This window comes from Geotrypetes seraphini, chromosome 2, assembly GCF_902459505.1.
Source record: "Geotrypetes seraphini chromosome 2, aGeoSer1.1, whole genome shotgun sequence".
Taxonomy (NCBI): Eukaryota; Metazoa; Chordata; class Amphibia; order Gymnophiona; family Dermophiidae; genus Geotrypetes; species Geotrypetes seraphini.
Genome location: NC_047085.1, coordinates 316,239,762 through 316,255,278, shown reverse-complemented (window position 1 = coordinate 316,255,278; position 15,517 = coordinate 316,239,762). Strand labels below are relative to the sequence as shown.

The window sequence follows — 15,517 nt, the reverse complement described above, 5'->3', positions numbered from 1 at the left end:
CTTCCTTTTTGATGTCAGAATTGACGTTGGGGGGAAGGCTGGTCAGCCTGGCGCTTCTGCATCGGGAAGCAGGGAGAGCTCAGAACTTGGCGGCAGTGGCTTTGGGGCCTGTTCCCTGATGGCAGCAGCGGTGGCTTGGGGGAGGGCAGGTAGACAGAAAGAAAGGGGGTAGGCAGGGAGACAGAAAGAAAGAAGGGAAACAGAAAGAAAGGAGGGACAGGGAGACAGAAAGAAATAAAGGGGGCATGGAGCGAGAAAGACAGACAGAAAGAAGGGGGAGAGGGGCAGGGAGAGAGGAAGAAAAAGTTTGGGGAGGGAATGAGGTCTGGAAACATACAGGAGGCTGAAAGAAGGGAAGAAATATTGGATGCACAGTCAGAAGGAAATGCAACAAGAGACTCATGAAATTACCAGACAACAAAGGTAGGAAAAATAATTTTATTTTCAATTTAGTGATCAAAATGTGTCTGTTTTGAGAATTTATATCTGCTGTCCATATTTTGCTCTATGGCCCCCTTTTACTAAACCGCAATAGCGGATTTTAGCACAGGGAGCCTATGAGCGTCGCAGGGCATTCAGCGCAGGTCCCTGTGCTAAAAACCGCTATTGTGGTTTAGTAAAAAGGGAGGGGGTATATTTGTCTATTTTTGAATAGTTGTTATTGAAGTGACATGGCATAAAGTCATCTGCCTTGACCTCTTTGTAAAAACCCCGGAATATAAATGATAATTAACATTTTCTCTGTGTACAGTGTGCTTTGTGTTTTTTTTTAATTTTATTGTTAGTAGATCATTTTGACTTGGTCATTTTAAAAGTTGCTCGCAAGCCCAAAAAGTGTGGGCACCCTTGATGTAGATAGTACCACCCATTGGAGCAAAAGTAGGAAAAGGAGCTGATTTGCCGCGGGGGACCTCTGAAACTGGTGGGGCTTGAGAATTTTGGGTGGACTTGAGCCCAAAGTGGGTGGGCCTGGATCCACCCATGGCTATACCACAGGCCTGGATTAACTGGATGAAAGGAGAGTGCTATATGAGTGAATTACTTCCAATCGGCTTCCCAGCTGAAGCTGGTCCTGGCTCTGATCTCCTTATGAATTATTAAAGTTTACTAAAAGTAACCTGTCTGAGGTCCATTGAGCAAGAAAGAGATACAGTAGCTGGAAAAACAATTCAAGAAAGAATGGCGGTAACAGTAAAGTTAGTAACTGGAAATACACAAGTAACAAACAAGATATTATAATTCAAAAGAGATTCAATTAGTTGAGAGCATCGGAATGATAGTTAAAGAGTTGTCAGCCTTAGAAAGTAAAATAGCTTAAAAGATCCATGGATGGACTGGTAGATTACTGCCAAGTGTCTAGTGAAGATGCGCGTACAATGAATATAGTTAATCCTATTACATCTCGATCTGGTTTTTCAGTGAGCTAGGACTACCACCATCTTTTATATTTGTTTTTCATCAGTCTCACTTTGACTCACTATAATCATATATAGTACATTTGATAATATCAAGCAATTGCTGTGATTTTAATGTCCCTCTTAATCAGATACATTTGGCGCCTTCACCTAAGAGGATTAGGATTGATTTTATGTCCATGTAATGATTATAAACAGACACAAGAACTCCACTATGCCTCTGATTCCAATTAAGTTAATTTGCTGTCTCAGGATGTTTGTAAAAGTTGATTAAAAGTGCTCTTAAAATCTAGTTTTGGAAGATGATACAGTTGGAGCTAAATGCACACAGAAAGGTCAGGATAAAGGCATGTTTGACAGAATGAAGAAGGCATTGAATTATGACCTAGCAGTGTAGCCCAAGTTCAGCTTCATTCTATTTAGGCTGAATCGTATTAGGTTTTGATTCCTGAATTTAAAAAAAAACATGCCTGACTTGATTACCCATCCTAATACTGAGTAATGCCTATTACAAAAGCTAGATTTAAAATAATTTATTACCCACTATATGCAGTGCAGATCTCTTGTTTCCATCAAGAACATCTGCTAATAGCATAGCCTGGCATGGAAAGGATGTCGTTTAAGCCTTCTCCCAATTGTCTTCCTTAAATAATGTAAGTGTAAAAGAAAAATTATTTTTTTCATGAACAGAAGGATTGTTGGCATCCAATTTATGTAACCATAACGTTGTGAGTAGCAAGTGTATCTGCTCTTCAGGGAGAAAAGATGGGAATCCTGTGTGGAGGAAGGAGGGAACGGGCCCAAAGCCTTCACTGCTTGACCTCACAGTTTCATCCAAGCATTCCATCTACAAGACTATATGCTTTTCTTAAAAATCACCTCTGTTGAAACATTCCCCAAAACAAACATCCACAAAGCAACAGAAAAGGCAACTTGACTACTGCAACTCCATCTACATGGGAATCAACACCACTCTGATTCACAAAATGCAACTCATCCAAAATACTGCTGTCAGACTAATCTTCAACCTGAGAAAATATGACTCGATTACAGCCTTCATCAGGCAACTGCACTGGCTACCCATCCTGTCATGAATAACCTTTAAAACTTCATGCATTATTCACTTTATGGAAACATCGCAGTTCCTCTCATCCAGCTCTTCTCCAAGGCATGGTCTACTTCCCGCAAAACCCTCAACAGAATAATTCTAAATCTCCCTTCCACAAAAAATATACAATACAAGCGTGTTTTCCACTCCATGTTCACCTTTCTAGGCGTAAAAACTTGGAATGATCTTACTGAAATGACCAGGATGGAACCTAACCACACCAAATTCTAGAAGAAACTGAAAACTCATCTATTTGACACCTAATCAATTGATTCCTCTTCTCCTCCTGTATCTTCCTGCCCTCCATTGAACTACTCCCTACCCTCTTCTAACCCCTTCTTCTGTAATGTCGCCAAGAGCTCGTATAGGTATGTACGACACACAAACGGAAGAAATAAAAGAAATAAAATAAAAAGGTAGAAACACTTAAAGTGATATCAGGTAGTTCAAAAAGGAAAGAACCTTTTAAAAATCACAGCTCATTTCAGAATATGGTTTACAGTTTATTAAAACTTAATATACCACTACCATGTAATACCGACGTAGCAGTTTACATAAAATATTTAAAAATTACAAAAGAAATAACAGAAAATTGCAGTTCTTATCTGGAAAGAAGAAAATATTTTGTTGCATATCATCTTACTTCTCTCCATCTCCCTCTGTCATTCCATCAAGGTGATGCCAAAAGCATCCCAAAATAAAATGCTTTTAGTTGCTTCCTAAATAAGGAATAAGTGGGTTCCAATAGGCACCTACTTACTGAGGCACACACCCTAGTACCACACCCTTTACATCACCCACAGAGTTAGGCGCAGGGGCTTCAATAATTTCCTGATTTAAAGGAATGCTGAGGGTCTCGCTACATGTACAAAGAAAATTGCAGAGCTGACTTAAAATGATTGTCAGGCCCGCGCTGCTAATAAGAAGGGCGACATTATATTATGTAATTATAGGGCCGCCTTCAAAATCAAACATTGTCTAATCAGAAAATGTAGTAAGGAAAATATGATTGCTTTTCAAGATGTTATCTATTAATTTTGTATACATTGTAATATATTTTTTCTATTGGTGACTTTTATTGCTAATCAAAACCAAATATCTTATAACTAACTTGTTACCCAATACCACCACTACTGTGCAACATTCCTGTAACTACTAAGTGTAGACAGTGAATGAGAATGAAACAGAAAATATTATGTTCTCTATAGATCCATAATGCAACTGCACCTTGAAGATCTCAGAAAGGATGTAGCAAAAGTAGAAAAGCAACCAAAATGATGAAGGGGGTGGAATGGTTCCCTTGTAAAAACAATAAAACAAAAACTAACCTGATTAGTCTCTTGTGTTGGAAGATACCACCGAGAGGAATATGATAGATATTTGTAAAACCATGAGTGATATAGCATAGATAAATAAGAAACAGATATATGTCGTCAAACTGTACCAAGACTCCAGGAAACTAACAGATTTTACTCCTGGCGTAATTCTGTGCGACTGCGCAATGCAAAAAATGTAATGTAATGTAATTTATTTCTTATATACCGCTACATCCGTTAGAATTTCCATAGAACTGCAGTGTCATTCAGAATTCCCCTTTTCCCATGCAGAATCTCAGTCTCAGCTTCATCGGGTTGCGGTATTGGTAGCAATTCCCACATGCTGCCTGCTGCTAACCTGGAAGTGTTTCTACAGCAGAGGGGAGGCTTACAAGTTAGCAGAAGGCAGTGTGTGGGAATCTCTGCTGATACTGCAACTCGATGAAGCAAGCCTTATTAGAGAGAAGAGAGTACAAAGGAGGGGAAGAAGGAAAATTGCTGGCACAGGGGGAGGAGAGGAAGAAAAGTTACTTAAACAGCTCACTGGAGAGGTCAAATTATATTCCTTTTAGCTCCTTTAGCATTCCATCCTTGACGGAAATCCAAAGAACTCTTCAGACTCTAAATATGTCAGGTAACTCCTCCAATATTCTGCCACCGTTCTTAATAAAACAATACTTTTCTATCCTTGATCCTTTCATCCAAAGTTTGATCTCAGAAAGCCACTCCACAGGTTCCATGCCAAGACTCTGGAAGGTGGCTCGCGTTAGACCCATCTTGAAGCAGCCCTCTGCTAGCCCAGAAGAATGCTCTATCGTCCCATAGCCAACATTTCATTTCTGGCCAAGTTAACTGAAAAGATAGAATTCAATCAGTTGATCCCCTTCTGTGCGCAAACAAACACTTTACAGCCCAACCAAACTGGCTTTAGACCACACCATTCCACTGAGCTTTCACTTTTAGGCCTTGTAACTTCCATTAGAAACTTCCTAGATCACAGTAAATCAGTCCTTCTAGTATCACTGGACTTAACCGCAGCATTCAATACAATTGATCATTCAATTCTATTACGCAGACTCCAATCATTAGGCATCTCTGGGACAGCTCTTGCATGGTTCATGTCATAATTTTCAGAAAGGCAATATCAGGTCAGTCTTCTGAGTTCTTCATCAGAGCCATACTTGCAGAACTTTGGTGTTCCTCAAGGCTCTATTTTGTCACCAATGTTGTTCAACCTTTTTCTTGCCTCACTTTTGACAATTGTGCAATCTGTTGGCTTTACTATTTTCGCTTACGCCGATAACATTCAACTTCTTCACCCAATTCAAACGCAAAATGGGCTACACATGTGGGATCTCTAAATGGGCTACACATGTGGGATCTCTAGAGGGGTAAAGTCGAGGGGGAGGGTAATTAGAGTGGGCAGACTTGATGGGCTATGCCGTCATTTTTCTATGTAAAATATGTTGGACATTCAGGAAATTAACCAAAAACTGGATCTAATTAGTAACTGGCTTACCAAGAATTTACTGTCCCTAAATATTAGTAAATCCAAAGCTCTATTATTTCTACTAGGGAGAGTGAAACCCTAATAGCCCCAATCTTTTAGGTGTGGTTCTCGACGATAAACTATTCTTTAGCACACAAGTCAGTTTAGCAGTTCAAAAATGTTTCTTCAAACTTAAAATGATTTGTTCTCTTTCTTCACTTCTGGACTAAGAGGTTCATAATTGAAACAAAAATACGTTTAAAAACCCACCTAAATTAGTACTTGGACGACCTAAAAGACAGGTTGTCCAAGTGTCGATAATCAAAATGGCCTATAATTCTTGCTGGAGGCACGATTCTCTAAACCAGTGGTTCCCAACCCTGTCCTGGAGGACCACCAGGCCAGTTGAGTTTTTGGGATAGCCCTAATGAATATGCATGAGAGAGATTTGCATATAATTGAGGTAACAGGCATGCAGATCTGCCCCATGCATATTCATTAGGGCTATCCCAAAAACCCGACTGGCCTGGTGATCCTCCAGGACAGGGTTGGGAACCACTGGTTTAGAGAATCTGAGCCAGTTAAACTCTGGAACTCATTGCCCTAGTGAGTGGTAAAAGCAGTTAATGTAGCTGGGTTTTAAAAAGGTATGAATAAATCAAAATAGGTTTTAGACGTATCTAAAAGCAGCTTAGGTCTTTTCACTGCCGCTGTGTGCCCAGAATGAAAAGGGACATTTTTGGAGGAGTGGTTAGGGCGGGAGGTGGGCCAACCTAGACTTACCCCCTGTTTTACTAAGGTGCGCTATGCGTTTTAGTGTGCACTAACCGCTAACGTGTCCATAGACTAACATGCACGTGTTAGCATTTTTTGTTTGGTTAGTGCGCGCTAAAACACTTGGCACACCTTTGTAAAAGGAACCCTTAGTTGTCCTGCAGCGATAATTGAAAGTTTAACAAGACTGCCTAGACGGAACTCATACGTGCACCCCCTAAACCCTACTGTACTTCCATATAGGTGCCACCTGCAGCCATAAGGGCTATTGGGGTAGCAGACAGGTGGGTATAGTAGGTTTTGGGGGGGCTCACCATGACCTACAAGGGAGTTGTGGTAAGATGTTTATGTGGTACCCTTTTTGTGAAGTTCACAGCAGTGCCCTGTAAGGTGCCTCACTACTCTGATGCCATGTCTGGGGTTTTTTATCACAGACTGCTGCAGTAAAAGCTTCAACACTCATAGGATTTCTATTACTACAGTGGTCTGCGATAAAATCTCTTACGCAACTTGATAAAAGGGGGGCCATATTGTAGGGTCAATCCATATAATGTTTAAACACCAAACTGCACAACTTAAATGTGATTCGAGCCTCGATTGGTAACCAGTGTAAAGCTATATATGAAGGTGTAATTGTCTGATTTTCTTAATTTATAAACATTAAGAAGACACTTGGGGAGCTGCTATCTTGCCTACCTGGGACACTTTGAGGAGACTTTGTCCTGCTGCCCCGAGTCTCCCGCAGCAGTAGTGGAGCGTTTTGTTGGCTGCATCGGGCAGGTACTTGGAGAGACGGACCCACTGACGTCACCGGGTCCGTCTCCACAAAATTACTTTAAATTCCACACCGCTGCTGCGGTTGCGGCCACAGGCCCCTTTGGGCACGCCCCTTGGAGCAACGTGGAGCCGAGGAGCAGGAAATCAGGTCATATAAATACTAATAAGCCAGGTCATGGGGAAAAGGAAGATTAAACCTAAGAGTTCAACACCTGCTTTATCTGGCCCCATGGACAGGCATTTGACTTTTTCTATGAATAATCCCCCACAAACTTTATTGGATATGACATCTCCCATATCGGGGGCATCATTGAGTTCCCTTGAATGAACTCCCCCCCTTCATCCAGTATCAGGTGATAGCCGGAAAGACATTCTCGCTATTTCCACTGAATGTGTGGTATCCTCTATTCAGTCAAATAAATTAGCTTTTACAGAAATATCTAAACCACTTGAATTTTCAAGTGTAGCAGAGGATAAACCACCTACAGTGGAAACACAGGATATTACCCTTAAAGATTTGTGGTTAGGTATATCTAGGGTTGAGGGGATTCTCAGATAAACAGTGAAACAAACGTTAGATTTTTCACAATTCGTGTCTCAAAAATTTGAAAATGTGGACACTAATTTGAATTGTTTGGATAAAAGATTAAGAGTGGTTGAAACACAAAGTAATACACTTCAGGCTATCTCAGTATCTGCTGTTAAGGATTCTACGGCGTTACATTCAAAAATAGAAATGATGGAAAATGTTTATAGAGCGAGAAATCTCCGCTTGGTTAATTTCCCAGTAACTCATCTACTGTCTCCTGAAATTTTACTAAGAAAATATTTTAAAGAAATACTGGGATTACCCAACGCGGAAAATTTTCCAATAAATAATTATTATTATGTTCCGCAAAAGAAAATACAATCCGCCCAGGAGGTGGACCACCTAGTTACTAATGAAATAAATCTGACAGTTTTTGGAGGATAATCAGGATGTGATCCAGAGTAGGTCCACTCTGGTAATAACGTGCATGAGTGAGATAGATAAAATGTTAATAATGAAAACTTACTTTAAAAATAGGTTGACAAAATTCTGTGGAGATTTGGTTAGGAGCCACACAATTAAGAAGGAAAGAATTTTTAAAATTAAAAACAAGGGTAGTAGCTCTTGATGCATCATATTATTTAAAATTTCCATGTAAATGTCTTGTTAAATTACAAGACATTGAGTATGTATTTTGGGATCCTATTCAATTGCAACAATTCTTACTAGTTAGAGAACAGAAATGAATTTTATTCTTTAAGCTGTTTCATAACTGAGAAATTTGGAGGAGGTAGGAGTCCCAACTAGTATGGAAGGGTTTAAGATTCATAAAGATAAATCAAGAACCAATTCTTGGTTTTCTTCATATTTTTTTCGTAATTGAATGGTGGCATATCTTCCCATTTATTGTGGGCTTTGAAAGGAATTTTGTTTGTATGTATAAATACTGTTAAATTATGTTTAATGATCCTTTTTTTCCTTGTATCATCTGATATTGTAACTATTAAACTTGTATTAAAAAGAAAAAAAAAGAAGACACTTGGGAATTCCCAGATAAACTATGTTGCAGTAATCTAATTTACTTAATTATAATTAGTGCTTGTACTACCAATCTAAATTGATCTTGATGATGCAAATATTTCCTAATATTCTAAGCACTACTAGCAGTTCTGAGTTTCCCTAGTCAAGTTTGCTGTCTAGAGTACTTCCCACCAGTTTTAAAGATGATACTAACTTATAATGAATATCATCTACTTTGAGTTAAACCTTCCCATGCAAATCTAACTGGTGAGTATTTATTGTGGATATTCAGAAAACTCAATGAGACTAGATGTGTTCCGATGACTGGATTGAGAATGGCTAGACTGGAGAATACTAGGAGAAAATATTTTTTCACTAAAGATAAAGGTCCTACAGGCACCTAAGTTCAAAATGCCGTTTAAAAGAGGACTTAAAAAGAAAATTCAAGGCACCTACTGATGCCTAAACAGATGGCGCTGGAATTTCGCCTCCAGAGGCTAATGCCGGAAGCAGTATTAGGCATCATAAAGCACCCACATAGGTGCGATTTACGTCAAAGGTAGGCACCAGAAATGTAGGCCTTGAAAAACCCTGGCCTACAATTCTTGCATCTACTTTTGCTGGAAGCACGATTCTCTAAACAGTGCCTTTGCGTGGCCACCAACAGCATCGTTTAGAGAATCCGAGCCAGTTAAGCTCTGGAACTCATTGCCCTAGTGAGTGGTAAAAGCAATTAATGTAGCTGGGTTTTAAAAAGGTATGGATAAATTCATGGAGGAAAAGTGATTCTCAAACCTGCCTTGAGGGAACTCCAGTCAGTCAGGTTTTCAGGATACTTGCAATGAATATTCATGAGATTGATTTGCATACTCTGCCTCCTTGTTAATTGGAGGAAAAAATGTGATTACATTACCCCATTTTTGTCTGAACGACATTGGTTACCTGTTATTTCCAGGATTACTTTCAAATTGTGCCTAGATTATAAGGCTATTTGGTCTTTCAAATATCTTTCTGATGTATGTTTTAAACAAACCTATCAAAAATTATTATGTTCTTCACAGCATTATTTACTTCAGCTTCCTTCCTTGAGCCTTGTGAAACTAATTTCAGCAAGGAACAGAGCATTTTGCTATGTTAGACCCTTCTTGTAGAATTCCTTGCCAATAGAATTTAATACATAATATCAGTAACTGTTGGTTTTTGTAAATCCTTAAAAACCTGACTTTTCAAAAGTACCTTTGGCAGTCCCTTATGTGAAGAAGTAATATATTATTATGCTCAATTACTATGATTTATTATATTGTTTCTCACTATATTTGTTATTGAGATTTTATGTATTTTTACCTTTCTAGGTTTTATAATGTTATTGTATGGATTTTGTTTGTAAACAACTTTAAAACCTTGCTGTACTTAGTGGTATATCAAGTCATCAAATCAAGTCAAATCTTGGTATACAAATCTCTCTCTTTCATATTCATTCTGAATATCCTAAAAACATGTTCCCAGAACAGATTTGAGAATCACTACCATAAACTGTTGTTTTTTTTAAAAAAATATTATTTATTATTTTTAAAAAAAGCCAATACAAAGTGCAACAGGTAAACAAACAACTGATACAATAAACAGCACTCATCACAATCAAATAACAAGATAAGTACATGTCCCCCCCCCCCTCCCACCTACCCATCCTGGATGTGTAGAACCTTCATTCAGAAATCAAAGGGAAATACTAATAATCAAGTCTTACAAAATTTTGTTCATGGATCCCAAACCTCTTTAAATTTATTGTAGTGTCCCATTTGTAACGAATTCATATGTTCAAACTTATAAACTTGGCATAAGGTTTCCCACCAAAAGTTATAATTTAGCCTATCCCAATTTTTCCAGTTTTTCGTGATTAGCTGCATAGCAACTCCTGTCATGATAAGAAGTAATCTATTTTAATTTGCATCAATTGGACTCTTGGGTATTAAAAGAGTTCCAAACAACACAATGTCATAAGACAATGACAGTGACAACTTCCAATATCATATTTATTTACCCCATATGGATCTACAAAATTTGAGTATCAAGGGACAATAGAACAGAAGATGATCCAATGTCCCTATATCAAGATGACAGTGCCAGCATCTAACTATCTAACTTTTGCAAACGAACAGGGGTCCAGAAAATTCTATATAACAAAAAAAACCAAGTCTGTCTCATAGATGCTGACACTGTACATAAGAACATAAGAAGTTGCCTCTGCCGGGTCAGACCAGGGGTCCAATGCGCCCAGCAGTCCGCTCCCGCAGCAGCCCATCAGGTCCATGACCTGTAAGTGATCCTTTGTCTAAAACCCTTTAATCCCCATTTTTCTTCTATCTATACCCTTTCATGATCCGATCTCTACCTCTATCTATATCCCTCAATCCCCGTATCCTTCAGGAACTCGTCCAATCCCTCTTTAAATCCCCTTAATGTACTCTGTCCTATCACATCCTCCGGAAGTGCATTCCAGGTGTCCACCAACCTCTGAGTGAAGAAAAATTTCCTAGCATTGGTTCTAAACCTGTCCCCTTTCAATTTTTCCAAGTGCCCCCTTGTTCTTGCAGTTCCCAATAGGCTGAAGAATCTGTCCCTTTCTACCTTCTCTATGCCCTTCATGATCTTGTAAGTCTCTATCATGTCTCCTCTGAGTCTTCGCTTCTCCAGGGTGAAGAGCTCCCAGCCTTTCTAGCCTCTCTGCGTATGAAAGGTTTTCCATACCTTTTATAATTTTTGTCGCTCTTTTCTGAACCCTCTCAAGTATCTCCATGTCCTTCTTTAGGTACGGCGACCAATATTGGACATAGTACTCCAGATGTGGTCGTACCATCACGCGGTACAGCGACATGATGACTTCCTTTGTTCTGGTTGTAATACCCTTCTTAATAATACCCTTCTTAATAATACCCAGCATTCTGTTTGCCTTCTTCGAGGCTGCTACGCATTGTGCCATTGACTTCATTGTTGTGTCCACCAGTACACCCAAGTCTCTTTCAAGGTTACTTCCCTCTAGTACTAATCCCCCCATTTGGTAGCTGAACATTGGGTTCTTTTTCCTTATATGCATGACCTTGCATTTCCCTACATTGAAGTTCATCTGCCATTTATTCGCCCACTCCTCCAGTTTGTTCAGGTCCCTTTGTAGGTCCTCGCATTCTTCCGCAGTTCTAATCCTGCTAGAGTTTTGTGTCATCTGCAAATTTTATAACTTCACACTTCGTCCCCGTTTCCAGGTCATTAATAAATACATGAATAGCAGCGGTCCGAGTACCGACCCCTGCGGAACTCCGCTCATGACCCTCCTCCAGTCTGAGTAGTGACTCTTTACTCCAACCCTCTGCCTTCGGCCTGCCAACCAGTGTTTAACCCATCTGTGTACGTCCCCTTCCACCCCGTGGTTCCACAGCTTCCTAAGTAGCCACTCATGGGGTACCTTGTCAAAGACCTTTTGTGTTTACTCCCTCAAAGAAGTGCAGTAAGTTCGTTTGGCACGATCTTTCTTTGCAGAAGCCATGTTGGCTCGCTTTCATTAGCCCATTTTTTTCGATGTGCTCACATCTCATCCTCTAAGTCCAAATCCGTGGCCATTGAGGAGCAGAAATTTGCTGCTTTGTCTCAATGCTCTAAATGTCTTTCAGACTAGTTGTAGGTTTTTTATTCAGATGCTCAGATATTAATTTATACCACTGCCATAAACTGTTATTAGGCTAGACCTGGGGAAATCCATTGCTTATCCTTGTGAGTATGCAGCCTGGAATCTTGCTAATTTTTGGTATTTTCCAGGTAATTGTGACCTGGATTAGCCACCATTGGAAACAGGATACTGGACTAGATCAGGGGTTCTTCAGTCAGGGGAAGATTCTCAGATGTTTGCGGTAAAATCTGATGGGTCGCTGCACTATAGTAACGATTTCAAAAAGTGAGTCATTCTTAAAAACCCACAAATGAGGTTCACAGAGGGTTGCTAAATTTGCACGTGCCGATCGCTGGTGAGAGATCAGCACACTTGCAGAATATACCCACAAATTTACAACAACAAAAAAAGATCCCAAATCAAAGATCGGCAGGAGGGATACGCCACCCCCTCCCGTCACTGCTGTCAAGCAACCCACCTGACACACACCCCGGCAGCAGGAGGGATGCCCAATCCTACCACCGTTCAACCCCCTCCCCCCCAACACACATGTATTCAACTCCTTCCTCCTGCCACCGTCGTACCTCCGATGACACACACACCTTGTTCACAAAGGCCCTACACCCTCCAGCTAGCAGGCCCGCCTCTTTAAAATGGCAGGCCTTCCCTTCCTCGGAGTTATGCACATAATTATAGAATATGGCCAATGTGCACACAACCTAGGTGCAGACATTATAGGCCAAGAAACCCCTGGCATAAATAGGATGTGCCTAAATGTTAGCATGCATAGCGACACCTAAGCATGATTCTTTATAGTCTGCCTTTTATAAAATTGCACTTAGCGCCATACTAGTCAGCACCAGTTTTTCATGCCCTTTGTACATAGATTTAAAACATGTAATGTAATTTATTTCTTATATACCGCTATATCCTTTAGGTTCTAAGCGGTTTGAAGAAAATATACATTAAGATTATAAATGAGAAGTAAGAAGGTACTTAAAAAATTCCCTTACTGTCCCGAAGGCTCACAATCTAACTAAAGTACCTGGAAATTAATAAAGAAGAGAAAATAAAGATGGTTGAAAAAAGAAAAATTCTATGTGAATTTATAGGATGGAAATTAAACTGACTGTATGAAAAATACATATGGAATTCAGTTAGAGAGGGTAGGTTACAATCTATTTATGGTATTTGTTTAATTGGAAGGTGTTAAAGTGGGTAATTTGGGGGAAGGTTATCTGAAGGTAGGTGAGTCTTCTGGAGGTAAAAGAGGAGGGGTTAAGATATTTGGATGAATTTTTTGAAAAGCAGGTGAGCAAAAAAGTACCAAAAGGGGGGTTCACAAAGATAAAGGCTATAAAAGTTTGGAGTGCTGATTTTGGGCAACTTTCATTTTTAAAGTTTTGTGTACTATGGGGTCAATAAAAAGGTCTATACTTTTATTTTTATTTTTTTTATTGATTACAGAGGTATAAATGTTTTAAGTTTGCTAGTTTTCAAATGCATTTTTCCCAAAAATGTACTTTATTTTTTATTGATAACCATTTCTCATTTTTTAAAGATGTAATTAATCTATACCTAGAGCTGAAAATTTTCAGGATAATGCAGTTGGATATCTTGCAGTATAAATAAGTCATGTACCACATTTTGGGGACTTTTTAGCTTAGCAGGTCACAAATAATACACACAGTATTTAAAAATTTTCAAACATCTGGGATAATTTACTAATGTGTGTTAAACCAACTTCTATTATTCTCAAGGGAGCCTATTTAAGTACATAACTTGCATTAGGAAAAGAGGCCATTTGATGTGGTTTGCATGCAGACATTTCCTCTTATTAGGCCCAATAGCTCTCCTAACCTTTCTCCCTGCTCATTTTTCAGGCTTGACCCCTCCTGTCCACCCTACTTAATCTCCTAGTGGGCTCTGTAGCTTTCTCCACAGTCTTTGTGGCTGCCCTGCACTGATCATGCAGCAGGAGGATGAGAGCAGCTGCACTTTGGGCCACATTCTCTGTGTGGCTGCAGGGATTCTCAGCCACTCACTTTTTTCAGAATCTACACAGCATATTCATTGTGGATATCCTGAAAACATGACTGGTTGATTGTGTTCAGCAGCAAAAACTAAGTTAAGAAGATAGACAGAATAGATAGAAATTACCCTACTGTAAAGCTCTGAGCACCACTGGAAGAATGGTATAGAAAATTGAATAAATAAAATAAATGAAATGTGGTTTTTCAGTTACTCTGCGACTATTTTGTAAGGGGAGAAACACAAAATTACGAAACTGCATTCATAGAAATGTGACAGCAAATAGCAGATAAAGGCCAAATGGCCCATCCAGTCCGCCCACCCACCCACAGCATCAACTATCTCCTACTCTCCCTAAGAGATTTCATGTGTCCGTTTCATGCTTTCTTGAATTCAGCCAGTCTGTCTCCACCATCTCTACTGGGAGACTATTCCACTTTTCTACCACCCTTTCTATAAAAAAAAAAAGTATTTCCTTAGATTAGTTATATAACCATTGTGTTACTGATGCATGATACCAAAATAAAGACAATTGTGTTTTGAAGAAGTGAGTAGGAATTAGATTTTATGCACAGCAAAATTTTCAAGTTTAAAATGCCGTAAGAAAGCAGGAAAACAAACAGTGATGCAACTAACTGTTTACAACACAGCTGTTCTTTGTTCTTTCTAGCAAATGAAACTTACTGCCGAGTCACTCAAGGAGGAAGAAAACAAAGATTTCTAGAAGATGACAACATTTCTTGAAAATATACCAAACAGCTGCTGAAAGACCACAGCATTTGCACTCAACAGAATCTTGCTAGAAAAATGTATCTATGCATTAGCACTACAAAATTAAAGTATATATCAACCCCCCATTTCATTTCCCTCCTTTATTTCTGGTGCTTCTATGGGTTTGCTGTTGTATAGAAATAATTAATAGTAATACCATAAGCTGCTGCTGCCAGAGGTGTTTTTGTATTAATTGAATGTACTAGGGTTGTCTCAAAAGGGCAAGAGAATTTTTATCCAAACCAAAAGTTACTTTTGCACTTCAAAAAAAGACATATTGGGGGAAAGGAGCCAGGTGTAACCTACACAGAGCTGTAGTTACAACTGTGACCAGTTTACTGGACAGACTAGGTGAACCAGTTCCGTCTTTTAACTGCTGTCATTTACTAGGTTACAGTTTATTATCCATGACTGACCTTGGAACTGTTCCACTCCTCAGACAAAAAGAAAAGCAGGGAGCAGCACCACATCTGGAGAGTGAGAGGGGTAAAGCTGGAGGGAGTATTGGACAGTGGCAGGGCAGGTCCCAACCTGATCTCATTTCTCCTCCCTTCCACTGAGGGCAGAATCACAAGTTTCTTTATTTTTGATATACCATTTATTAGACGGGTATCTAAATGGTTTAC

At 39.4% G+C, this 15,517-nt stretch overlaps 1 protein-coding gene across 3 annotated transcripts in view; it reads left to right on the top strand.

Moving 5' to 3' along the window:
• Positions 1-14,977, top strand: part of ANO10 (anoctamin 10) — a 392,133-nt gene extending 377,156 nt beyond the window's left edge. For 2 of the 3 annotated variants that reach the window (XM_033930080.1, XM_033930082.1), the window contains one exon: positions 14,791-14,977. In XM_033930080.1, coding sequence (XP_033785971.1) covers positions 14,791-14,797 — 7 coding nt within the window. In that variant the 3' untranslated portion in view covers positions 14,798-14,977. The remainder of the gene's footprint in view (positions 1-14,790) is intronic. The other variant, XM_033930083.1, reaches the window with a different exon arrangement.
• The last annotated feature ends 540 nt before the right edge of the window (positions 14,978-15,517 follow it).